The 26,479-nt window shown below is 40.6% G+C and overlaps 1 protein-coding gene across 4 annotated transcripts in view; it reads left to right on the top strand.

Annotated features, from left to right (window-relative positions):
• Window positions 1–26,479, top strand: part of LYRM4 (LYR motif containing 4) — a 173,825-nt gene that overhangs the window by 97,329 nt on the left and 50,017 nt on the right. Inside the window, exons 3-4 of one of the 4 annotated variants that reach the window (XR_015251093.1) lie at window positions 10,926–11,033; window positions 22,240–22,371. The exons of 1 other annotated variant lie outside the window; for it this stretch is intronic. Coding sequence is in view for 1 of the 3 variants with exons in the window: in XM_086706392.1 (XP_086562518.1) it covers window positions 10,926–11,033 (108 nt within the window). In the remaining 2 variants the exon portion in view is untranslated. The remainder of the gene's footprint in view (window positions 1–10,925; window positions 11,034–22,239; window positions 22,372–26,479) is intronic. 2 more of the 4 variants (XR_015251094.1, XM_086706392.1) reach the window with 2 other exon arrangements.

Below are 26,479 nucleotides of genomic sequence, written 5' to 3' on the forward strand. Positions count from 1 at the left end.
GGTGACCAAGCGGGCTGTGAAGCACACTTTCAGGACCATGTTTGCTAAACATAGAATGCAGCTGGCTTTTCAGTGCTCAGTGGTGATTCCTCTGGCCTGTCATTTCACAGGAAATACATAAAATCTCATTTCTACATAATCCTTTGTTTAAAAAAAAACACAATTTTTTTTTTTTTTCCTGATTCTCACCTTCTTTGGACAGTCTTTAAAATGATGTTGGGGTTTAAATTTGTTTAGTTGTTTTTTTTTTTTTCCTCGAAGTGATTAATATTAATGCTAAAAGTGAATACATTCACTTTTCCCTTTTAGAAGTTGTCAGAAAAAGGAATTACTTGCAGTCATAACAAAGACAGTTTGATTCAAAAATGATGTAACTGCTTTACTATATAGAAGTTATATGTCGGATTGTTGTTTTTTGTTTTTGTTTTTGTTTTTTTTAAGAAGAAATTCTAGGTAGATCAGCTTTGCAATACATCCATTTGGATTAAAAGTTGGCATTTGTAATAGGGGCACTTGTACCCCAATGTTTATAGCAGCACTCTCAACAATAGCCAAATTATGGAAAGAGCCTAAATGTCCATCAACTGATGAATGGATAAAGAAATTGTGGTTTATATACACAATGGAGTACTACGTGGCAATGAGAAAGAATGAAATATGGCCCTTTGTAGCAACATGGATGGAACTGGAGAGTATTATGCTAAGTGAAATAAGCCATACAGAGAAAGACAGATACCATATGTTTTCACTCTTATGTGGATCCTGAGAAACTTAACAGGAACCCATGGGGGAGGGGAAGGAAAAAAAAAAAAAAGGAGGTTAGAGTGGGAGAGAGCCAAAGCATAAGAGACTCTTAAAAACTGAGAACAAACTGAGGGTTGATGGGGGGTGGGAGGGAGAGGAGGGTGGGTGACAGGTATTGAGGAGGGCACCTTTTGGGATGAGCACTGGGTGTTGTATGGAAACCAATTTGACAATAAATTTCATATATTGAAAAAAAAAGTTGGCATTTGTAGCAATTGAATAAAGAACTATGGTTGTAGAAGGAGGCTAAGCCTCAGCCCTGAATCAAAGTTAACGGTATGTTATCAGGCCAAGGCTGCCTGTTTCTAGCCAACTCACAGCGATGCTCCCACCCTCAACATAGCTCACTCCCAACCTTATGTTGACATTGCTTATTTCTGAGTTGAAGTGGGTTGTCTTTTAACTCCGTACCCATTTTTGCATCTCCAAAGTTCTGCCCACCCAAGGCATTAGGGGAAAGATCATTTACACCAGTACACAATCACTGCCAAGAAAGATGGGAGCCAGAGAAAGCGCAAGGTTATCTCTTTCCAGCTCTGCCTATACCAGAGCCTTGCTTCAGGCTGAGATGTAGAGAAATGGGAAGGAAATGGGAACAGGAAGCCAAGATGGAAAGGCTAAATGTATTTTGGGCCCCTTTTACACCCTCACAGATTGCTAGAATATGAGGTCTATCCATGCTTACATGTCCATTGAAGAAAAGAGGATACAGATGATTTTGTACGTTTCATTTATACATACACACTTCTACAGAAAATAAGGAGTTCCCTTTCGGAAGCTTTGGGGTTTTTTTCTTTGTTTGTTTTGTTTTTTAATACTTAAGAATCCTGAACAATGATTCTGGGGCACCTGGGTATCTCAGTCAGTTAAGTGTCCAGCTCTTGATTTCGGCTCAAGTCATGATCTCACAGTTCGTGAGTTTGAGCTCCGCATCGGGCTCTGTGCTGACATCGCAGAGCCTGCTTGAGAGTCTCAGATTGTCTCTCTCCCTCTGTCTCTCTGTCCCTCCCCCTCACACACTCTATCTCAAAATAAATAGACTTAAAAAAAAAAAAAAAAACCTGAACAAAGATTTTTTAAGAATCACATGGGAATTTCTCCATCCAAGTGTTACTCTTTAAATTATTTGCCTTGAGGGCCTGGCTGTTTACTTCAATAAACTTCCTTTTCAAAATTGCCATCCGTTTTAGTTTCCAGTGCACATAAGAAAATTGAGTTGTAGCATGGCCTCTTTCTTCATACTTGACTCTGAATCACTTTTGACTCTTTCAGAAAAGTAAATCTACCCTCACAGGATGAAACTTTGACAACACAGACAATATGCAAAAGAATGTCTGAGTTATTCATTCAATAAATATTGAATACCTACTATGTTGCCAAGTGTTCTGTGGGAGGACAGGCATGTAAGATGAATAGACAATTTCAGTCCTTACTCCTCAGCTGCTGGCAGTCTTAGGGGAAGACAGACATTCTCAAACAATTAAATCCATAGTGAAAACGGGTGGCATATGGGGGTATAGCAGGAGCCCAAGGCGAGGAGTGGCTTTCAGAAATGTTTTGAATAAAGACACCATCCTTGGAATACATTATCATCTCTCAAAATGACAGTCTCAAGGAAGGTGCAGGATCTAGTATGTTTCTTGAAGACTATCTTCATTTTCTAATAATTGTAGTAAATAATAATAAATAATCAATGCATTTGACCTGATGTGTTAGAATAATAGAAAGCAGAACACTATAGTGTTGCCCCTTAGCCCCTAAAACTATTCAAAGAAGATAAGTTGGAGCATCTTATGACTCTCGTTGGATGTTATATTTTTGTAAGTCATTGAAAGAACCTGGCACTATAAGGATATATTTGATAAGGATAGCTAAAATGATTGAAGAAAACGCTTCAGTAAAATATCCCTCAAGCCAGAGCAGTAGGACAGAAACAGCATGTCAAAACAAGACAACATGGGAGTCTGGCTCTAGAGATAAATTAAACAAGCATCCTTCACTTGGATGATAATTGTGTTGGCACCAGAGAGCTTGTGTATCACTGAATTGTGCTCTTAAAGAGGCAGTTGGTGCTTCAAAAGCAGTCATCCTGGTGAACAGGGGTAGGGTTTTCTGGTCAGGAGATTTCATTTCAAGCAAGGATGTGATTATTCCTGACTGTCATTGCATTACCAGGAAAACTTGTTTCTGAGATCCTTAAGAATACATCAGCTATGACATTTAAGGAAGGCCTTCAGAAGCTGTACTAACTAGCAATAAAATATAAGGTTGAGAAATTTCTAAAATCCTCTGTAAGTTTTTGTGCCAAAACTCACATTTCAGCAATGGTCACAGCTGTCAAGAGCACAGCTCCCCTAAATACAGAGAAGTGGGAGACTTCAGTAGCCCTCCCTCAGTTATTGGTGATGTCCTTGCATTCACACACTTCCATATTTTTCCTTCATACTGCCATTCTCAAGTTTTACACACATTTATGACATTGAAACAGGATTTTGGAGGTATTACAAAGAACCAACAGCCCTAAACAAAATGAAATGTGTCATTTAGAGCATTAAACAAGCATATTCCTAAACACAACAATGTTTATATGTAATTGTGTGATGAGAAACTTGGGAAAACATACAAGAAGTTTTGGAAGTAATATCTCTGTCTCCATGCCGATGGAGATAAAATGATATTCTCTCACTTTTAGAAATCTGAGGTTCATATTCACTAAAACTTGAAAGACTGTGAAATAGGTAATCAGTCAGCTGACATTATCCTTGATTTCAAAGATGAAAGCTTCATTTTCAGAGACAAATCTAGATCCAGTACTTCCACTGCTGGCTATTTACCCAAAGGGAAAATAAAACACTAATTTGGAAAGATATATGCACCCCTATGTTTATTGCAGCATTATTTACAATAGCCATGATATGGAAGCAACATAAAGTTTTGTCTAGTTTCTATGCACAGGTTCTGAACCCCTCTTAGAAAGGTCCAAAACTCTTAATACAAAGCAATACTAAAGATTGCACATTTACATCTATTCACAAAAATCTATGCACTGGGGTCTAGAATGCCCCTCATTTCAATACTGCTTACTTAAAACTTTTTTTTTAATGTTTATTCTTGAGAGAGAGAGACAGACAGAGACAGAGTGTGAGTGGGGGAAGGTCAGAGAGAGAGGGAGACACAGAATCTGAAGTAGGCTCCAGGCTCTGAGCTGTCAGCACAGAGCCTGACGCAGGGCTGGAATTCACAGACTGTGAGATCATGACCTGATCTGAAGTTGGACACTTAACCAACTGAGCCACCCAGGTGCCCCTCAATACTGCTTACTTTAAATACTATTTGTAGAGCCTCTGTTCAAGAATCTAGGGTCTGCGGTGCCTGGGTGGCTCAGTCAGTTAAGCGTCCACCTTCAGCTCAGGCCAATGATCTTGCAGTTCATGAGTTCTAGTCCCACATCGGGCTCTGTGCTGACAGCTCAGAGCCTGGAGCCTGATTCAGATTCTGTGTCTCCTTCTCTCTCTGCCTCTCTCTCTCTCTCTCTCTCTCTCTCTGTCTCTCTCCCTTTCAAAAATGAATAAAAATAAAAAAAAAAAAAAAAGAATCTAGGGTCTCACTAAATGGAAGGCATTCTTCCCCCATCTGTAATTAGTATAGGAATGGCAACATTTTAGTGCATTAATTTTATGTGTGATGTCTTTAAGCCCAATTAGCTAAGGAACAGACCTTTAATGACTAGCTGTATAAAATCAAAGAAGGACTGGCTTATATTTTATATCCTCAACTCGTCTCAATATTTGTTAGAATTTAAACTTTCCAAGGTTGATAATCTGTTTAAAATAAAAGGGAAAATATATATTTATACATGTACCTCAGTTTAATATTCTGGACTTAAGAATTACCAATTATAAATGTAAAGACAAAAACAAGTATAGTAAAATAGGCCAAGAAGAGATTTAAGAAATCTAAAGCTAAAGCTTTATTTTTCTTCTGCCCTCCTTGTGCTAATCATTAACTGAGTTTACAAATAACCCCCTCCTCTGAGAAGAAATATAGCAACACCAAACAGGACAAGCACACCAAATGATCTGTATTTTCCTTTTTATAACTGAGTTTTTGTGAAAATGTCCCTGTGCAATATACATGCCTCAGGTTCTATTCATTATCACCTCTGGATGAAGCCACGAGTTGGGAAAGATGGATAAATTCCTCGTTTTAACCATAATAATTGATTTGAGAAGTGATGCTATCCTTAGGAACATGGCTGATGCGCTGAAAGGGTGAAATTAGTTGTTGTTTTCTTGGTGAAGATGAAATTTTAATGTTTATTTATTTTTGAGAGAGAGTGAGACATACAGAGCGTAAGTGGGGGAGAGGCAGAGAGAGAAGGAGACACAGAATCTAAAGCAGATTCCAGGCTCTGAGCTGTCAGCACAGAGCCCGACACGGGGCTCGAACTCCTGAGCCCCGATCATGACCTGAGCTGAAGTCCGATACTTAACCGAATGAACCACCCAGGTGCCGCGTTATGAAGGTGAAAATTTTAATGATTTTTCCATATTCTCTAGAACATTCACTGCTCTTTGTAAAATGCATTGTTAGATCCAAACACAGGCAGCTGCTTGTAGGAAACTCTTTATTCCTCCTTTACCCTAACATGAAGGACAAAAAAAAAAAAAAAAAAAAAAGCAGCAGCAGCAGCTGGGAATATTTCCAGAGCATGGACTACGGGAAGCATCAGGTCTAACTATACAGAAGGTGGTTTTCTCCAGTCTGCATACTGGGCCACAGTTCTCTTCTCGCATAACTCAGGAGCTCAGGACCAGAAGTGACAGTAATGGTCCCCAGGACCTTTACCCCAAGGCCTTGGGGTAGGCTCTTCAGTCTGTACCTTCCAGAATCGATGCACAGACTCCTGGGTCCCCAACACCAGGTACTGCAGGAATCGGACCTTATCTCTAGGACAACTTGCTAGTGAACGCAACTCTCCCAACAGGATACTGTAATTTGTAAGCCAGTTCATTTCCCTAAGACCTTACTTCTTTGTAAAATGAACTTCTCTTTTGCATACGTGAGCCCTACCTATGCTCAGAAGAATGGACCACCACCAGAGGTGTCTAGCCCAAAATAAGCACTCAGTAAATAGTAGGTCTGTAAACAAAAAAAAAACCCTTAAAATATGACATGATGAGTTACTAATCACTCATACTCATTAAGTGCTCTCTTCAATATTATAATTTAGTGGAATTTCAAATATGTTAATATAGGTTATCATTCATTAATGAGAAAAGGATTGCAATTTTAACTCTCATATTTAACTCTTTAAAGTGTGGCATCTTTAATGCAGCTGGATGTTCTTATTCTATGACAGATTAGCTCATGATTCATTAGCTGTACACATCTTGGGTCCATATGTGCTGCTACACAGTAGGTTAGACCCCCACCTGGCTCAAGGAGTAGCCTAAAGGAATCTTGCAAACAGAAGATTCCAGTCCCTAGAGCAGTGCCAGGGTATAGCTTACATACAGCATGTGGCAGGGTTATTATGTCTAATTGGTACGTTGGTATTAACAAATGTGTAATGGCACAAAGCACAGGAAATTTCACTACATCTCTGGCAAATTCATAGTGAGAAAGAAGGACAGATGGTTGAAAACGGCCATAAAATGTTCTATTCCATGTCTGCAAAAATCATTAGTAGTTAAAGAGATGTTATTAATGGATCAGATTCACTTAGGGAGTCGTGTTTCTGTAATGCACATTAAAGCAATGATACTTCTGGTATTTTTAATGTAATCAGGGTCAAAGACAAACATGTCTTTGTATGTAATTAGAGAATAGATTTATCGACAGTAAAGAAGCTGTTCCACATCACTTAGGAAGTTGTTCTTATCTTCTTACATTGAGGAGTAAAACGCCAACCACATGCTAGCCTCGTAGGTCCCTGAAATAATACCATATTGTTTCATTGCTATAATCTCGGGAGATGGAGAAGGGGTAAAGTTATTATTTCTGAAAATCACCAAAAGCCCATTTTTAAAAAGCCACAAATAACCAGTTTGTAAATTATGAATGAGTGATTTTAATTCCCCAGGTTCTTTAACATATTCTTTTAGAATTAATACGAAAATCAGTGTTTGGACTTTGTGAGCATGAGAATGATTTCTGTGGATGTTTTTAAATTTATTTCTTTATTTATTTTTTTAATTATTATTATTTTTCTTTTTTTTTAACTCATCTCTGTACCTGGTGTGGGGCTCGAACTCACAACCCTGAGATCAAGAGTTACATGCTTGTAGGGAACCTGGATGGCTCAGTAGATTAGGCATACAACTTTGGCTCAGGTCATGATCTCATGGTTGGTGAGCTCGAGCCCTGCATCAGCCTCTGTGCTGAGGGCTCAGAGCCTGGAGCCTGCTTCAGATTGTGTGTCTCCCTCTCTCTCTGCCCCTCCGCCACTTGCACTCTGTCTCTCTCTCTCTCTTTCAAAAATAAATAAACATTTTAAAAAGTTGTTTTTAAAGAGTTACATGCTCTTCTGACTGAGCCTACCATGCGCCCTAATTTCAGTGGACGTTTTATGTCTGTGTGACAGCATAATATCTGTGAACTGATGGAGGTGCTTTAGGCCAGGTGCAGTGGCTTGTCATGGTCCCCTCCATGTGGAGTGGAACTTTCCGCCCTGCAGGTCCAGAATGCCAGAATCAGTAGGTTGTCAGTGCTTAGGGACAGCGGCTTTCCTTAGGACATCTCAAGGTGCAAAACAGAATTAAGGCAATTGTGTGAATCTAGCCGGGAAGCCAGAGGGATGGAGGTGTTCAGGAACCTGTGGTCATTGTTCTTGGGCTTTCTCTCACTCAGATTGTTCAGAAATACTCTTTCCCCAGCTCTTTCTCTTTCTGGGCTTTCTGAAACTGCTGCTCCTGAGAGCAACTCTTGCACGCAGAGGCAGCTCGTGTTTCTGCATGCTTTCCCAGCATGGTAGAATGCATGGGCTTGTAGCACGTTTTCACTTGTTACCTTTTAGATCAGCTGCCAACCTTTGGCTTCCAGGCAGGCCTGTAATTACATAGTTTGTGTGTCTCCGGAGCCCCTTTTGGACATGGGCTAGAGTTCTTAAGGCAGCTGGCTACGCTCATGATGCTTTTCCTGAAGCACACGACCTGGAGCTACAAACAGAGACAGCGGTTCTGTTGCTGTCCCCACACGACTGTGTGGGCGTCACATCGTGTGGGCATCACAGTTAGGTTTGTGGATTTTATCCCAATGGAGCACTGATTTACAGTGTTCTCTTCTACAAACCGATTGCCTCTGAGTAGGTTTCCCCCATCTCGTAGCCATTTCCTTATCCTGTCAACCTAAAAATAATAACAATAAACCATTTAAACATCCTATATAAATCTGCCAGGTTTGATAAAAAGCGAGGGGGAGAAATCTCATCACCTCCAGTGACAGTGGTGTAAAATCCCTGCATTTGGCTCTGGCAGAGTTTCCACCACAGAAAGAGGTGCTTTGTCATCACTTTGGACTCTTAAAATGTTGGGTGTTTTTTTGGGTTTTTTTTTTTTCCCTCTCCCGCCCCTCTCCCTGCCCTCCTTCCTGAACAGTTAAAATGTTTATACGGTTGGTTAACAAACATCAGCAAAATGATAACAACCGCTATTGATCCCTGTATTATGGCTGTGGAAAGCCTAAACTTGCAGATTTATTCCTGATTATAAAGTAAGTCTTGGCTCTCTTTGTGCATTCGTTGGCCCCCGCCACCCCACACATTGTTCATTTCTGTGTGACACTGGTGTATCTTCCTCAGGTGAGAGGTGTCAGCCGTGAACTGGAGTAAGCCCTCCAGGTGCTAGATGCAGCTGTGCACCAGTGATTTATTCTTGTAAATGTAGGACTTGAAGGGGTAGAGGGCTCTCAAAAGCAGTGTTCTCCTGTTTTCCCCAACAAGGAGAGAGTGGAGGAGCTGGAGACAGATAGGACGTTGATGAATGATCAGTGGTTTTGTTGCCACTGGGAAGGTTGGTTCAAGGGAAGTATTGCATTTTTTATTACATGAATAATCTATAGTTACTGTAATAATATTTGAGGGGAGAAAAATTATTCATAGTTCTACTCATGAAACACTATTATTTTCGTGTATATCCTTCCAGAATGTTACTTCTGCAGATACATAAGAATGTGTATTTTCAATAAATGGAATTCTAATCCTTCATAACTTTGACTTCCTAATTATAATTAACAGCTTTCAAGTCAGTAAAAGCACGCAAGCATCGTCATTTTTAAATGGACACATAGGGCACCACTGAATGCACTGCTTCATTTGTTTTGCCAATCCTTTATTGTTAGAGCTGAAGGTGTGTGCGACTTTAAACAATGCCATGATGAACATCTTGTGAGTAAGATATCTTTGTTCACTTATCTAGCTCTTCATTTCGGGTAGATTACTGGAAATAGACTTGGCTCAGGTCATAATCTCGCAGTTTGTGGGGTTCGAGCCCTGCATTGCGCTCTGTGCTGACAGCTCAGCCTGGAGTCTGCTTCAGGTTCTGTGTCTCCCTCTTTCTGCATCTCCCCCACTCACTCCCACTCCCTCCCTCTCTCTCTCTCTCTCTCTCTCTCTCTCTCTCTCTCTCAAAGATAAATAAACATTAAGAAAAAAAAAGTACACCCAGTTTAAGGAGATTTTCTACATGCCCGATTTGGGAGAGAGGGTGTGTGTTTGTTTTTACTATTCTACTGTGCTCTTCCTATGCTGTGAGATTAGATAAAATCCTGTCATTTGTATAGCCGTATTTAAAGGAATAAAGTAAGAAAAGCTGTCTCACATCTAATTGCTTCTTGGGTCACAGAACCGTTGTGAATCTGACTAGAAACCGTTGTGAATGCTCCCCTAGAAAAATGGATGTATGTATATATACAATGCCAAGGGTTCATCTGCTCCTGAACCTAATCCATGGACTCCAGTTCAGTCTTTGACTTCTAAGTTCTTCTTAGTTTTTTTATTTGTAATTATTGTCACTTTCACACCAGTTAAGAATGAAGTTATTGTTTCTGCTCTAGTCTAATAAATATTTTATGCTCTTCCATGTATAGTCTGTTTTACAGTGGACTGTTATAAAATAGTATTGAAACCAAGAATGAAGTCATTTCTGCAGAAAGACCGACTGCCCCTACTACTCTAGACTTACATATTGCAAAGGGTTACCAAAGATGTGTTTGAGCCATTTGGGTGAGACCATTCTAAACATACAGAATGTGATGTTCACATGCTTCACTTTACCCCATCTGTTCATGCATTTTTCCTGCTTGTAGGATTTACCCAGTTGATTGTCTCACGGTCCCATTTGGCATGACCAAAGCCAGACTCATCATTTCTTTCCCAACATGTCTGCCTTATTGTATCCAAATGTCTGTTAATCACACTGCTCTTCTTCCAGTTACTCATGGGTGGAATTTTAGACTCAACTTGAGCTTTCCTTGCCCAATGTATTAATCAGGGATCCCCACAGAAACAGAACCAAGAGGGTAGATATGTGTATAGAGAGGGAGAGGGAGAAAGGGAGAGAGATTTGTTATGAGGAATTGGCTCACAATTATGGAGGCTGGCAAGTCTCAAGATCTCCAGGGTGAGTCTGCTGGAGACCCAGAAGAGCTGACCGTTTAGTTCTGGTCCAAAGATCAGTAGGCTTAAGACACAGGAAGATCCTTTATGTCAGTTTGAGTCCAAAGGCAGGATAAAAGCTGATACTCCTTTTAAGACCATCAGGCAGGAAGAATTCTTTTTCTTAGGAGAGGGTCAGCTTTTTTATTCTTCTCAGTCGTTCAACTGATTGGGTAAGGCCCACCCACATTATGGAAAGCGGTCTACTGTACTCAGTGTTGGAAGTAAACTGGCCACCATAACATGGAGGGCAGGGAGAGACCAAAAAAAAGAGGCAGATCATCCCAGATTGGTAGTTGGCAGGTTTAACAAGCAAGGGAACTTACTTACAAGGCTTATCTGGAGTGGCCACAAGAGAAGTAGATCTTTGCACCTGCCCACCAAAATCTTAAGTCTGTATAGAGACCTGAACTGGGTTCAGTCACATACCATCTAGATGGTCTTAACAACACTTTGTTCTTTCAAGGTTGTGTCCTTGAAATCAACGCCTGCTGTGGGAATGGTGGGCAGAACACACATTCCAAGGACAGGGACAGCATTGAGGAACCTCTACTTGCCAGGGTCCAGCTCACAGGTAAACTGGCAGTCACGTCCTCTTGATTACCTCCTCCAGCACTCAGTCTCCCTATTTAAATGATAATACCATCCAGAAGCATCACACAGGTCATCTCTTCTTCCTGCAAACCTAGTAGAAGACACATAACAAATGAAGAGTGCAAGCTGACAGGATAAAGTAGAAGTGGGTTTTTTCCTATGGGGCTTACAGAATACTGAGAGAAACAGTTGGGGAAAGGCAAAATAGATCAACATCACAACCCTAGACAGGAAACAGTTTCAAGGTTGAAAAAAGGTTTTAACTTACAGGAAGAATGTGTGTGGTATACAGGAATGAAAATAGGAATATGTTTCATATACAGTTGATTCTCATTATTTTCAGAGTCCATATTTGTGCATTCACACACTTGATACCCATGGCACCTTCACCAGTGGTTATCTTACTGTTGGCCACGCCATTAACAGTGCCACTATAATTCTCTGTTTTTTTTAAGTTTATTTATTTTTGAGAGAGTGAGAAAAAGTGTGAATGGGGAAGGGGCAGACAGAGGGAGACAGAATCCCAAGCAGGCTCCTCACTGTCAACGAGCCTGATGCAAGGCTTGATCTCATAAGCTAGACACTTAACCGACTAAGCCACCCAGATGCCTGCTTAAAGATGCTCTTGTGTGCCCTGACAAGTTTTGCTCATGCCTTTTGTGGTGTCATTTGACTCCTTGTGTTCTCAATGAAAACTGTCCTGTTTAGGGGCACCTGGGTGGCTCAGTCAGTGAAGCATCCAACTCTTGATTTCAGCTCAGGTCATGATCTCACCATACATGAGATCAAGCCCCATATCAGGCTCATTACTAACAGTGCAGAGCCTGGTTGGTATTCTCTCCCTCTCTCCCTCTCACTTCCCTCCCCCACTTGCGTGTTCTCTCTCTCTCTCAAAATAAATAAATATTTTTAAAAATAAAATAAAAACTGACCAGTTTTATTTCTGTTTTGATTCCCTAATTGGTCAGATCTAACTGCTGCCATCTAAGTGATGAGATTTGGTGTTCAAGCAAGAAAGAGCCAAAAATATATCCGTCTGGGTTTTTTTCCTAGCAATTTATTTTGAAATTTTTCAAAAATACAAGAAAAAGTTTTTTTTCAATAATACAGTAATAACCCATATACCCTTTGCCCTTATTGACCGGTTGTTAGCCTTTGCCACGTTTGCTTGCTCTTACTTATTTGCCCATCTTCTTGCTCTCTTCCCTCTCTCTCTGTCACCATCATGGTCATCCTCTGTATGTTTTCCGGAACCATTTGAAAGTAAGTTGCACACATGACACTTTACTCCTAAATGTTGCAGCAGGTGTCTCCTCTAAGAACAAGCACATTCTCCTACATGGCCACGATACCAACATCACATCCAGGACAGTTGTCAATGATGCAATAGTATTATCCGTTAGCATAAAATACAATCCAACACACATTTCTCCACACTCCCCCATCATACTCCTCCGTCTCCCGCCTCCCACCAGGATCCAATAAAGGGTCCAGTCATTGGCCGCCATGTTTCTTCTGTCTCCTTAAATCTGGACCACCCCTCTCCTCACCCTTTTTTGTGTCTTTTGTGAGATTTCAGTTTTGAAGAGTCCAGGCCTTGTCATGGATAATGTCCTGCCATTTGGACTTAGCCCATTACCCTTAGATTCAGGTAAAACATTTCTGGCAAGAATACTACATGAGTAATGTACCTTCTCATCTTGTCACATCAGGAGGTACCCCAGTATTGGGGATACTCAGTTTGATTATTTGCTCGATACCTCCTTTTCTCCCTATAATTAGTAAGTGCTATTTGAGGCCTAGTGAAAATCCTGTTCTTCAGCAACTTTTCATCCATGTTTTAGCATTCATTGGCAGTGACCCTTGCCTGAATTAATTATTACATGAGTGGTTGCAAAAGGTGATTTTCCAAATAGCTGACATTCTATCCAAAAGAGCTCTTTTCCTCTCTTAGCCTTCTCACCCAATTTTTTTTATCACTAGAGATTTATTGTTGGTTCAGAGTGTAATCCATTACCATCATTGTTTCTTTGATGCTTGCATTGTCCCACATTTGCCAGTGGGAGCTTTTTCTAACCAGTTCCTGTGCCCCTTTAATATGGCCCAGTTCGTCTTTGAGCACCTCCTTGTTTTCTGACACAAAGTGGGTTTTTTTCTTTGTTTCTTCCCAATAATATGTTAAAAGAAACAATTGTATATTGTTTTCTACCCATAACTATATTTTATCAGAGCAGCCTACTATTTTAAAGAAGCAAACAAAATGTATACCCCATTCATAGCTAAAAATAAAATATACTGTATTTCTCCAGAAACAGATTTCTGGATCAGAGCCCAGCTACTAATAACACACATAAACAGTCACTTCCTTTCAGCAAAGAGTAGTAGGCCATTAAGAAATATCTGACTCGGCATTGTTTGTGTGTGAAAAGCCTCTTCCATGACAGCAGAAAAAGGAAAGTGAGCTGTACTGACAATTCAGAATGTTTAAATCATTCATCAGACAGGTGTTTTTATAATTTACATTGTGTGCCCAGCACCATGCTAAAGGCCATTATAGATCTATAAGGATATATTGTTAAAAAGGCAAAAGGAGATAAAGCTAGTTGAAAAATAGAAACGGGTCAGTATGTGACAGCGTACGTATTAATGTTATAGGAATTAATAGGGGAAGAGATAGCATGGAGCAGAATGTGGGAGAACTTGTGAAGGAGCTCAGAGCAAAAGTGAACTTTGAGTCAATGGTTGTGTATCTGGTTTGTGTAGGCATGAAACGAGACTTTTTCTGACATATGAAGCTGTTAGCAGTGATTATCTTTGGGGAGGGGGACCAGAGCAACAAGACATAAGGCAGCAGCCTTTTTGTTATATGTCCTTGTGTGCATATATTACTTTTACAGTAACAGAGACAGATTTAAGATCTTGCTTATTAAAGATGAGTGACCTAATAGGAAGAGGAGTCTATACCAACTGAATAAAAAACTTGAAGTCCAGCCATGGGTTGGGCTGGGTAGTGGGAGCAAAGTTATAATTGATCTTTCAGACAATGGGGGACTACTGAAAGGTTGTGACAAAAGTAGGCATGCCTTGGGGGAACTAATGTAGCAAAAAAGTAATTTGCACATACACCAAAGGCTTATTTGCCTTTATTCAGAAGAGAGTCACTATGTGGTAGTTAAAATCAAGTTTAATTGCATCTACTTTATTTAAAACACACTTTGATTTATATTTTTGAAAGTGGAGTCATTGGGATATGTCTTTTCAATAAATCAAGGCATACCTGGATGTATTTATGGATTCTTTGGACAATTTGTTTTGATCTACGATTTCTGAAATTGCACTCCTCAAAAACTGGCTTCTGTGGCTTTGCCACAACCTTTTTTTTGTTTTTGTTTTTGTTTTTAATTACCACAAAGGTTTAAATGCCAGTGATCATGTATCTAGTCAAATTCTAATGATACAGCTTTTGGAGACAGGATGCCACAGTAAAATGATTTTTGTGGTTTAATCAGTTTTGTACTTACATACTGGGCTGCTTTCAACTGTGGATTCCACTTATACCTCACACTTCACTGTGATGAGTCATGCGCAGGGAAGAATGGAGAGGAACCTGCATGTATGACACACTCTGTAAATGGATGACCCTTCCCTTTCTCCCTGTAAAGCCAACTGTTGACAACTATAGGGTTTTTGTGCTCGGTTTGCTTTGGTTTGGATGTGTGGGCGGAGGGAGGAGGGTGGTGGTTAGAGGTGGTGTGTTTGTTGTTGTTGTTTTTGTTTGTTTGTTTGTTTTTTGCCTCCATTGAATATAACATTAAATCCAAGGAAAATTCTCAAACTGTCAAAATAAATTCAATTTGTATTTACTCAAGTACAGATGGTCCCAGTTTTCAATAATTCATTCAGCCAAGGAGGCTTTTAAAAACTAGTATTTTATTCCTCTTCATTCTAAGCCACTTATTTCTTTTCTCCTAAGTCCAAAAATAAGCATATGAAGCTCAGATCAGTGTTTTGTTTCACCTGTGCTGAAGTCTCATCCAGTGGTGGTGATGGGTTGTTCGTCCCGATGTGGATTACTTATGAGGTCAAAGGACTTGTTTTACTCCCCTCTACTCTCTCACAGGCTGAAACTAACAGGGACAAGTGGGACGTGGCTTAGGTAAAACATCACTCTCTACTCCACTTCTTATCTCACCCCCCAAAATCAACGAAGGCAGCAAGAACACCTTGAAAAAAAAATGAAGCACCTCTACACAGTATATTCAGCATAAAAACTGGGCCAGAAGATCACATGGTGTGGCTTTTTAAAACAACTCTCACTTCCTCAGGTCACCACTGTTTACATGATGATGTTGGGTAGCTTCTGAGCTTTTTAAGCGAAACCTTTTAATATTTAATGTGGTTAAAAAAAGGTTTTCCACAGGCAGCTTTCAACACTACCACAAATCCCTGTCTGTACGGTGGTGGTTATTGTAGTGTATCCCTTAAAAATTCTATTTTTTTTTTCTACGTACTACCAACTCTGGAGTAAATACCAACACAGAACAAAATATTCTCAAATGGCTCTTTCATAGCACTTGCTGTTCTAGTGAATGAGATGTTTTTCCCCACTATATGCATTTTTGTTGCTTTTAGTAAAACTTGAATTGTACTTATTTTATGATGTTTTTAAAAAACTAAGATTGCCCTCCTAGCCTTTCACTTTACTGATTTTGTAAGTCTCAGCTTTGTCCATGATTCTCAGTTTCATTCGACACTTCCTTTTAGCAGATTATGGACAAGTAAGTCTCAATCTCTGTAACGTGTTTTCTAGAAATAGACTAAAAGGAAATAAGCTAGCATTTGTTGCAAATTTTGGGAAAATTATGTTGTGTCATATCTAAAAATGAATTTCCTAGGATTCTGTAATTATAGTCACTGATTCGTGTAGTATCAACACAAAACTGGAGAAAAACAAATCAGGGCAATTGGATGTTAGCATAGCAGAGCTACAAAAAGATGGCTAAAGAGATCATTAAAGAGTCTGCTCACTGAAAAATAAACACAGACATACACTTGTGTCCACACTAAAACTACTACTAAATCACTCACGGGCAGGAATAATAAGTGATGATTTGAATGAGGAAGTAAGACAAATTCACTGAAACTAGCAGTGTCTTCTATCCTTTTATTTCTCCATTTTCTCATCTAAAAGAAAGTAAAGAAAATACTTCTAATTAGATGCTTACAACGAGTTCAGCATGCTTGACTGGATGATAGGATACCCAAAAGCACTACATTCAAACTCTTAAACTAAGTTCCAGCTGGGGAAGCTTCTGCAGAGCATAGTTTCCCCTTTTTTGTTCCAGTTTCTTGTTTGTTTTGTTTTTAAGAATTACCCACACACACACCAAAAAAAGGGGGGGGGGGGTGGGAGAATTCCCTTTAGATTACTAGTCATATAAAAATGCCCTGGGAAGGGGGTGGAGCAAATGGGGAGAGAAAATTGTTTAAAAGTGAATTGGGTTTTGGGGGCGGGGGGGCACCTAGGTGGCTCAGTCTGACTTGATTTTGGCACAGGTCGTGATCCCAGGATCATGGGATCAAGCCCCGCGTCAGGCTTTGCACTCAGCATGGAGCCTGCTTGAGATTCTCTCTCTCTCCCTCCCCCCATCTCCCCCACTCACAATCTCTCTCTGGAAAATAAAAATAGAAAGTGAATTGGCTTTTAAATAAAAATCTCAAAAATGAATTTCTTTAAAAACACATTTTGTTAAAATATGTAAACAGTGCAATATTGTAACAGCACAGCTCAACGTATTTTTGTACAATGAAGACATCATGTACTCAGGACCCAAATCAATCAAGTGAACGTTATCAGCACTCCACAAGCCCCTTGTAGTTCCTTGTCCCAGGACCCCACCAAGGATAACCACTGTCCTGATTTATCACATAGATTGGTTTTCCTGTTTTTATACTTTCCACAAATGGAATCTGGCTACTCTTGCTCAATATTATTTGAGATTCGTCCATATTATTCTGTGCTGGTGTGGATGGTTTGTCCTCAGGGCTGTATATTTTTTCATTGTGTTAATACACCACAAAACTTATCTATCCTTTTTTACTACTGATGGGTATTTGGGTAGTTTCGAGTTTAGGGCTGAATAGTGCCAATATATATGTATATATATATTGGTACTTATCTTTTAGTGGATGGTCATTCTAGGACTGGAACTGCCTGGTCATAGACTTTGCATGTATTCAGCTCTAGAAGATTCAGCCAAGCAGTTTTCCAAAATAGATGCACCAAATTGCATCCCCATGGATGCATGCAATTTATATTCTAGTTGTTCCACATCCTTTCTAATACTTGGTATTTTCCGTCCTTTTTCATTTTAACCACTCTAGGGGATATGGTGGTTTTAATTTTAATTTTTCTAATAACTCACAAAGATGAGCCCCTTTTCATGTATTTGTACATGGAGGGATATTTCATGTTTAGAGATTGGAATACCCATTAGAAACTTGTCAGTGTTGTTCAAGTTGATGTATAGACATAATACAATCCCAGTCAAATTACTAGCAATTTTATTTTTGCAGAAACTGAGAAGCTCATTTAAAAATTCACATGGGTATTCAAAGGACCAAGGATAGCCAAAGAATTCTTACAGAAAATGGAGAAAGCAAGAATACTTGTACTATTGCATAGAAAGGTTTCTAATGCTTTGGTAACTAAGACAGTGTTACTGGTGCAGGGCAAGGCTAACAGATCAATGGAACAGACTAGAGTCCAGAAATGGGCCCACTTCTATACTGTCATCTGATCTATGGCAGAGATGACACTGCATTGCAGTGGGAAAGGGATAGCCTTTTCAATAAATGGTGTTCAGCTATTTGGATAACTATTTGGAGATAAAAGAATCTTGACCTCTTCGTCATTTCATGCAAAAAGTGGATTGTAGATTTAAATGGGAAAAATAAATAAATACATATGTGTACTTTTAGAGGAAGACCAAAGAAAACAACCTTACTACCTGGGAGTAGACAAAGATTTCTTAAATAGGACACAAAAAGTATGAACCATAAAAAATTAATATATTGGGCCATATTAAAATTGTGATGTCAGGGGACCCCTGGTCAGTTCGGTGGTTAGAGCATGTGATTCTTGACCTCAGGGTCCTGGGTTCAAGCCCCATGTTGGGCATGGAGCCAACTTAAAAAAATTAATTTAGGGGCACCTTGGTGGCTCAGTTGGTTGAGCAGCCAGCTGCGGCTCAGGTCATGATCTCACAGTTTGTGAGTTCAAGCCCCGCGTTAGGCTCTGTGCTGACAGCTCAGAGCCTGGAACCTGCTTCAGATTCTGTGTCTCCCCCACTCTCTCTGCCCCTCCCCCACTCACCCTTTGTCTTTGTCTCTCTCTCTCTCTCTCAAAAATAAACATTAAAAATTTTTTTTAAATAAAAATGGGTGAAAATTTTGAACATTCACAAAAGGTGATATCCAGATGGCCATGTTTTTTCATTTTCTCCTTACTTTTAATAAGAGAATATGTATGTCGTGTACATATTCAGCTACTCTTTACTACTGCCATTCTAAGAGAGTATGCCTAGAAAACATCAATAATATGTATAATTACATGAAAACATGATGTCCTTTCAATATTACTGTTTTAGGTTCATGTTGTTTTGATGCCATGGACATATAAACATGCAGAATCTAAAGCATGCAACAACAGGAAACACCAGATGGTTTCGCACATACTTATAACCCTAAAAAAAATTAGCTTTTCCATTACCGTGAAATGTGAGCAAACAGATCTCCTCTGCCTCCTGCTTCTCTCCTTCTCCCTCTCCCCCTCCCTTCTCTCTCTCCTCCCCTCCACCCCTTTCTCTCTCTCTCTCTCTCTCTCTCTCTCTCTCTCTCTCTCTCTCTCACACACACACACACACACACACAGAGTTCAGTCTTTGAGCTATGGACATCTCATCCCTGACCCAGAGCCACATCGGGCTCACTATTGCTGGTCACTAGTGTCATCTTTATGGAAATAACGAAAGGACACATAAGTGGCAGGAATAGATGAAGTGCAGAAGCCTGTGGTGTTCTCTGCTTGGAAATTTTTTAAAGCTGAAGATTTAATGTTTTTTTAGGGAAATGAAATAGGTGTAAACTTGACCAAGTTAAAACATTCTGCTCTAATACATACTTATTAATTAGAATCATCTGGAGGGTTCTGAAAACATGCTGATACCTGGAATCCTGGGTGCAATCTGGAACCTGGGAGGTTTTGTTTTGTTTTGTTTTTTAATTTTTTAAGTTTATTTATTTTGAGAGAGAGAGAACACGAGCAGGGGAGAGGTAAATAGAGAGGGAAAGAAAGAGAATCCCAAGTAGGCTCCACACACACATCAGTGCAGAGCTTGATGGAAGGCTTGAACTCATGAACCTCAAGACCATGACCTGAGCTGAAACCAAGAGTCAGATGCTTAACCAACTGAGCCACCCATGCTCCCCTGGACCCTGGGAGTTTTAAAAGCTCTGTGGGTGATTCTGATGTGCTGGTAAGGTTGTGACCCCTGCGGGTGCTTAAGTCAGGGTGCAGTTAAAACTGAAATCCTACGTTGATTGCTCCAAAGAGCCACCCTGTTAGACTACCTCATTTGTGTTTTGGTTTGACTGGGGAGGAGGGATATTTGTTCCTTTTAGAGTACTTCTCCAGGGACCTGAGTCCTGGGAATGACTAACAGAAAGTGGTAAAACTGTCTTTTCAGGAATATGCTCAGATGTTCTACACAGGGTCCCCTACCTTCCTAGTTATCCCAGGAGCACCTCACTGCAGATAGTGTGCACACAGTGCTAGTTCAGCAGAGAAGGCTACTGCAAACAAGAAGGATCTAGATTTCTAGTACATCCGGCTGTCCTCCCTCCTTCCTTCTCAGCCCCACCACACTGATTAAGAATTCATGTTTGTAACTCAAGTATTTCAATACCGTGAAAGCACAGAGCCCTGGCAGTTCCTTCCAAAGAGAAACATGGTGGTAGTGGCTGTTAAAATTTTTATTTTTTAAATGCCATTGTGAATATAGATATACTGTAATGAAAATAAATCACTAAAATTTTTACATAATTCATACAGCCTTTTGTAACTGGTATCTTCCATGATTAATATCTTATTTACTTTCCCCTTCAGTAACCAAAAATAATTGATGTACTACATTTTAATATTTTCTATTTGTACTGCTTTAATTGATTTCATAAGTTATTCCAAATGCTGACCGCAAAGGTTATTTTATACTCATCTAATAATCGATTTAAGGTTGTAATATGTTGGGGGAACATGGATTATATACAACAGTTTGAAGACCATGCAATAGAAAAGTCTAAATAAGGTAAATAAAGGAAAACTTTTAAAGATAAAACCTACTAGTCTACTATGTAGCTAATAGATTTTTTCATATCTTAAGTTTTTTCCATTCTTTACCCATGTCCTCTGCCAACCAAAGAGCAAACAGGAGATAAATTTTAATCTCCAACCCTTAATCTGATTCTTATTCTTAACACGTTTTTCATTCACTAGATCAAAATATTGTTATTTAATAAAGGACCTAAATTTGTACACCATTAACCTTAATTTGGAACATTTTGGTTACTCAGTAATTTAACAATTTCTTCTAGTTTTGCATACATCATATATATTACCCCATGCAGAGGCTCAACTTTTTCAGTAGGTTGGACAGGACCAGTAGGTAGAATTATATTCTTCATTTGTCTAATGAAGTCCAGAGAAGTTAGACTGTGACTTTCTCTATTATAAATACAGGATGCAACTATTACTAGAATTCCATTTTTCTGATCTAAATCCTTTGCTCCGTTTGTTTGGGGAGCATTTTCATCTCTGTTAATTTAGGGCCCAGTCAGTTCGGAGGCAGTGGAAGGGAAGGAATATATCTACTAGTCAGTGATAGCCACTGAATTCAAACACTGAGCAGGATGCCACTCAGACCTCGACTTGGTTGAGAATCACACCCCTGAGAAGCCAGCACTTTGGCCTCCAATTTTCATTTGAGGAAATGGAGACTCAGGGAGTCTACTAACCAGTCCCAAAAGAGTGAGACCCAGGTCTGTCAGGTGCTGAAATTCCTTATTTGCTACTTCTCCAGGAATTCAGCATCCAGTTAGGAGGGAGGGGAAATTACACACACACATGGACACACCTGAAATTAAAGTACCATTTACTGTTCTGGAAGTTGCAGAAAGAGTAGTCACCAAGTTAAAGGGTTCCAGAGAAACAAAAGATCACTTCTGAATGGATGGTCAGCAGAACTCCTTTTTCACTGAGAAGATTCGCCATGGCTAAAGTCTAGGAAAGGAGATTTGGGCAGGCCAAGATTAGATAGATAGGTAGATAGATAGATAGATAGATAGATAGATAGATAGACAGATAGATAGATAGATAGATTTCAGTAGGCAAAATAAACAAGATGGATGGATGGATGGATGGATGGATGGATGGATGGATGGATGGATGGACGGGAGGAAGGAAGGAAGGAAAACATTCCAGGGAAAGATGATAGCTTAGAAGGAGAAAGCCAAAGAGATGGGGGAAATGAGGATGTAGGGAATAGATGAGCAACAGGAAAAGCAGATTTGAAGACCTTGCGTATATGCTGAATGAGCATGGCTAGTTTAATATATGCCCAATTCCAAATACTAAGATAAGTGCTGCTAGGTTAAAGGAAGCATCAAGAATTTTTGAACTGAGCTGATCCCATAAAGCTTCATAGCAGAGCGTGATTTGAGGTGGATATAAAGATAGGTATGAATTTTAAGGAAAATTCTTGAACAAAATGTCAAGATGGGAACACTAAGACCTAAGGTATGATTGCCAGGTAGAGATGAGAGGACAGCTTTGCTTTAAGAGAGACTTTGTGGTGGGTTAGGAGGCAGTGCAAACCATTGAAAGTGTTTTAGTTCAAATGCTGCCCTCACCAACCTCTTTATTGTAAATACAATGGATAAAATATAATAAAAACAAAAAATAATTTTCATCCTTTTATCTTACATAATCTCTTAACTTTTAACCATGTGTTGACCTATTTCTCTCCTGGTTTTTGAAATACCCCCACTGTCCTGGCTTCTCTTTTACCATTATTTAGTCCCCTTTGTGGGCTCCTTTGTTCACCCATCTCCTTGTCTCCCCGCATTACCAGAGTCTGCCCTACTCATCTTCATCCTCTTCAGAAATGACCTGAGTGGCAGTGACACCTAAATATATGTTTCCAGCCCACACTTCTCTCCAGACTACACCCTGATCTGCCTTCCTCCTTGACGTTTCACCCGGGGTGAGTACGGCACCTGCTGTCAACCTTGCCCTGTCCAACCCAGCTCTTGCCCAGACATAGATCTGGTCCTGACCCTCCCTGTTGAAAACTCTCCTGTGACTCTCCATGAGGTGGCATTTGCCCATTTCCCAGTGTGGCCCAGCTGAGTGTCAACATTCTGAACCCACCTACACAATGAGTATACCAAGGCCTTCTCCCCACCCACATTCCCCTATAATTATGGACCTTTAAAAAATTCCCACTCAAACAGATGGGCATGATGCCTCTAGAAATCTTTGTTTCTTCCAGAGCTGACCCTCTTCCAACCCAGCAAAGGCAATGGCAGTGATTATTTAGATTTCTGCTCCACAGGCATAACCTCAAGAGCTGTAGACCAGAGGAAAGAACCCTCCATAGCACAAATTTATCTCTCTCTGAGGCAGGTGCTTTGGAAAAGAATATTATTAAAGCTGGCTTGTGACATTATGTTCAGGGTCAGTCTTCATTGCCAAGAGTACCTGCCAAAGGTTTATCTGCTCGTATTTGCTTATGCTAGAAATACTGATAAATTACTCCTATTCTATATAAATGCGAATGTATATGTATTCTATATAAATACATCTGTGCATGCACGCACATATATACATACAAAACATGCATATGTGTGCATGCATATATATATACATAGGCACATTCACATTCACACACGTGCCCCAATACACATATGTATATAAAACTGTTGGGGAATGGGGACCATTTTTCTTTTTTCTTTTTTCCCCTTCTCTCTGAGTCTGTCCCAAAGTCAACAGAGTGGGGTATACTTTGTGATGGCGTTGCCTTGGAGTTCAGTGCTGACACTCTTTTTTCAAAGTCCTGTATTCTCTTTTCCTCAGCCACCCTGGCTGGCAGTAGGGGCTGTGGACTGCACAAAGTCCCGGGTGCTCTCACCACAGTCTCTGCCCACGGTCTTGATTGAAATCCAGCTCACGTTATAGCACTCAGGCTCAGGCATTGTTAGAACTGAGAGATATATTCAATTTTAAGCAAGAACAAACTAAATCTGCCTTCTAAGGAAAAGTAGGCCCAGCCTCCTGTGGCATTTCTTTAAATGGATTAATATGTTGATCTGGGAGAAATCGGGAGCCATCCTTCATGTTTTCATTATGAAGCCAGGTGAAATGAAAACCAAATCTTACTGCTAAATGCCACCCCTGGGAATTCTGCAGTGTTGTTTCTATTTTAAACCAAACTGCAGGATTTCTTCTTTAGTTAAAGCATAATGTTGTAAATATAAAATTTCAGTATTCCTTTCTTTTTTTAACTTTAGACACCATTTAGTTGCTTCCTGTTTGCAGAGCTCATACCAGGAACATTTTACAGTGTTAAGCGGCTGTGACTATCTAATCACATGAGAAACAGTTGCTGTGTATCTACCTTCACGTGTTGGAGAAATTGCAGCCTGAGCCTGGTAATAAGGTACTAATTATCAGAGTACTGCATCATAGTCCTTAGCAGACACCTAAGCCTTTATTCACTTAAATGTTTGTTTTTAAGTGAAATTATCAGTCATAAAATAAAGCATAGGCATGAACCCCGAGGCTCGGCGCTTGGCGCTCGAGGTCGACCAGCACGCCGGGGACCGGGGCCCCGCGGACCGGTGACCTGGGGCTCGGCGCTCGAGGGTGACCGGCACGCCGGGAGCCGGGGGACCCGGTGACCTGGGACTTGAGGTCGGCCGGCACGCTGGGAGCCGGGGACGCTGGGATCTGCGGATCTGAGACCCGAGTTCTACCAGCACGGCCGAGCCCCGTGACCTGGGATCTGTGGAGCTGGGGATCCGTTGACCTGGTCCCCGAGGTTGACCGGCACGCTGGACTTCACCGCAGCCGTCTACCCCAAAGTTTAGGAAATCCGTGGATCGCTAGCGACTCTGGGCCCGGTGAGGTCGGCCACTTTTGTCATGCTAAATTATTCTTGGTGATTTAGGGTAAAACAGTTTTCCATGTCATATGCTTTCACTCAGTATCTGTTTATAAATGAGCAAACATGGGGGGGCGCCTAGGTGGCTCAGTTGATTAAGCGTCCAACTTCAGCTCCAGTCACAGTCTCACGGTTCATGAGTTCGAACCCCGCATCAGGCACTATGCTGACAGCTCAGAGCATGGAGCCTGCTTCAGATTCTGTGTTTGCCTCTCTCTGCCCCTCTCCTGCTCGTGCTCTGTCTCTTTCTCTCTCAAAATAAATAAACATTAAAAAAATAAATGAGCAAATATGATTTTAAGAGAATGGAAGAATACTTTTCTCTGTTTTCTTAGTTACACACTCTGAACTTGTCATCCTGTACTGTTTATCTGAGTTTAAGGGGAAATTTCTGGAAGAAAGACTGACTGAGCATTGCTTTATTATTATTATTATTTAAATTCAAGTTAGTTAACATATGGTGTAATAATGGTTTCAGGAGTAGAACCCAGTGATTCATCATGTCCATATAACACCCAGTGCTCATCCCAACAAATGCCCTCTTTAATGCCCATCACACATTTGGCCCATCCCCCCACCCACCTCCCCGCCAACAACCCTCAGTTTGTACTCTGTATTTAAGACTCTCTTATGGTTGCCTCCCTATCTGTTTGAAACTATTTTTTCCCCTTCCCTTCCCCCATGGTCTTCTGTTAAATTTCTCAAATTCCATGAGTGAAAACATAGCAGTCTTTCTCTGGCTGACTAATTTTGCTTAGCACTCTAGTTCCATCCACATTGTTGCAAATGGCAAGACTTCATTATTTTGATCACCAAGTAATATTCCCTTGTGTATGTATCTTTGTTATCCATTCATCAGTTGATGGACGTTTGGGCTCTACTTCACACCTGTCAGAATGGCTAAAATTAACAACTCAGGAAACAATAGATGTTGGTGAGGGTGTGGAGAAAGGGGAACCCTTTTGTACTGCTGGTGGGAATGTAAACTGGTGCGGCCACACTGGAAAAAACAGTATGAAGGGTCCTCAGGAAACTAAAAGTAGAACTACCCTACAACCCAGCAGTGGCGCTCTGTTTATCCAAAGGACACAAAAATGCTGATTCAAAGGGGCACATGCACCCCAGTGTTTGTAGCAGCGCTATCAACAATAGCCAAATTAGGGGCATTGCTTCACAAGGCAAAGTTCAAAATGCTGTGAGGGTGTTTCATCTTCGGAACTCAGCTGGAGTGGAAGGTCAGGGTCTTGTGACCTCACCATGATGTTTATTGTAATTTGAAACCCTTGAAGATTTGCAGGCTGCTACCAGGCTACCAGGGGAGCCTTACAGCAGTCAAGATTCCTCTCCCTGAGGGGACCCAGAATATCCCCTTGCGTTAGGCTATTTCTGTTTGCACAAAACAGATAATAGGAGGTTCAGAAGTGTGGGTTGGCTTGGAACAGATCTGAGATGGGGCTTTATTCTAATGACACCTGGAGAAATGGGGCAGCTCAGCAAAGATTGCCAGCCATTTACCTGTCTTACCTCACCATAGACAGGTCCTTCGAGATGGAACGGCAGCTCCCAAAGTTCACCTTTTCCTTTCCTGTTGCTTTGCTGCTGCATCTTTGCTTCCCCACCCCCACCCCCGCTGCTTATTCTTTCTGCTACTGGTGGGCTGGCTGACTCTGTTTCAAACAATTGCTTCAATTCCCTCCGTTTGGAGCACACCCACCCTCCATGGGCAGAGTTCCTGTGGTCTGGCCAGGTACCTGTGGTCCGTGCACCTCTGCCACTCGACAGAGAAGGCGCCATGAGCCTCAGCTTGGTTCATCTTGCATTTAGGCTGCGTCTCTGGGACCCGGTCTTCCTCTTCAGAGCTAGCAATGTGGCCTCGTTGTCTTGGATTCGATACAGGAGTATTCATTTCATACCTTTGCCTCCTGTTTTGGCAAACACTCTAGAAGACAGATGATAGAGTCCTATTGAAGAATTCACTATTGGATGACCAAGATTATAAATCTATGTGGTTACCTCTGGAGAACTCTAGGTGAAATGAGAATGTCTGGTTTGTCCCACCTGCCTCCACAGGTATCTCAAGACTTTTCTCTCTGCTCTTTTTTTCTTAGCCATATACATCAACTGTTACTTATTTTGCAGGGAACATGTA

Source organism: Puma concolor, chromosome B2, assembly GCF_028749965.1.
Source record: "Puma concolor isolate L17-30 chromosome B2, mPumCon1.1.hap2, whole genome shotgun sequence".
In the NCBI taxonomy this organism is placed as follows: Eukaryota; Metazoa; Chordata; class Mammalia; order Carnivora; family Felidae; genus Puma; species Puma concolor.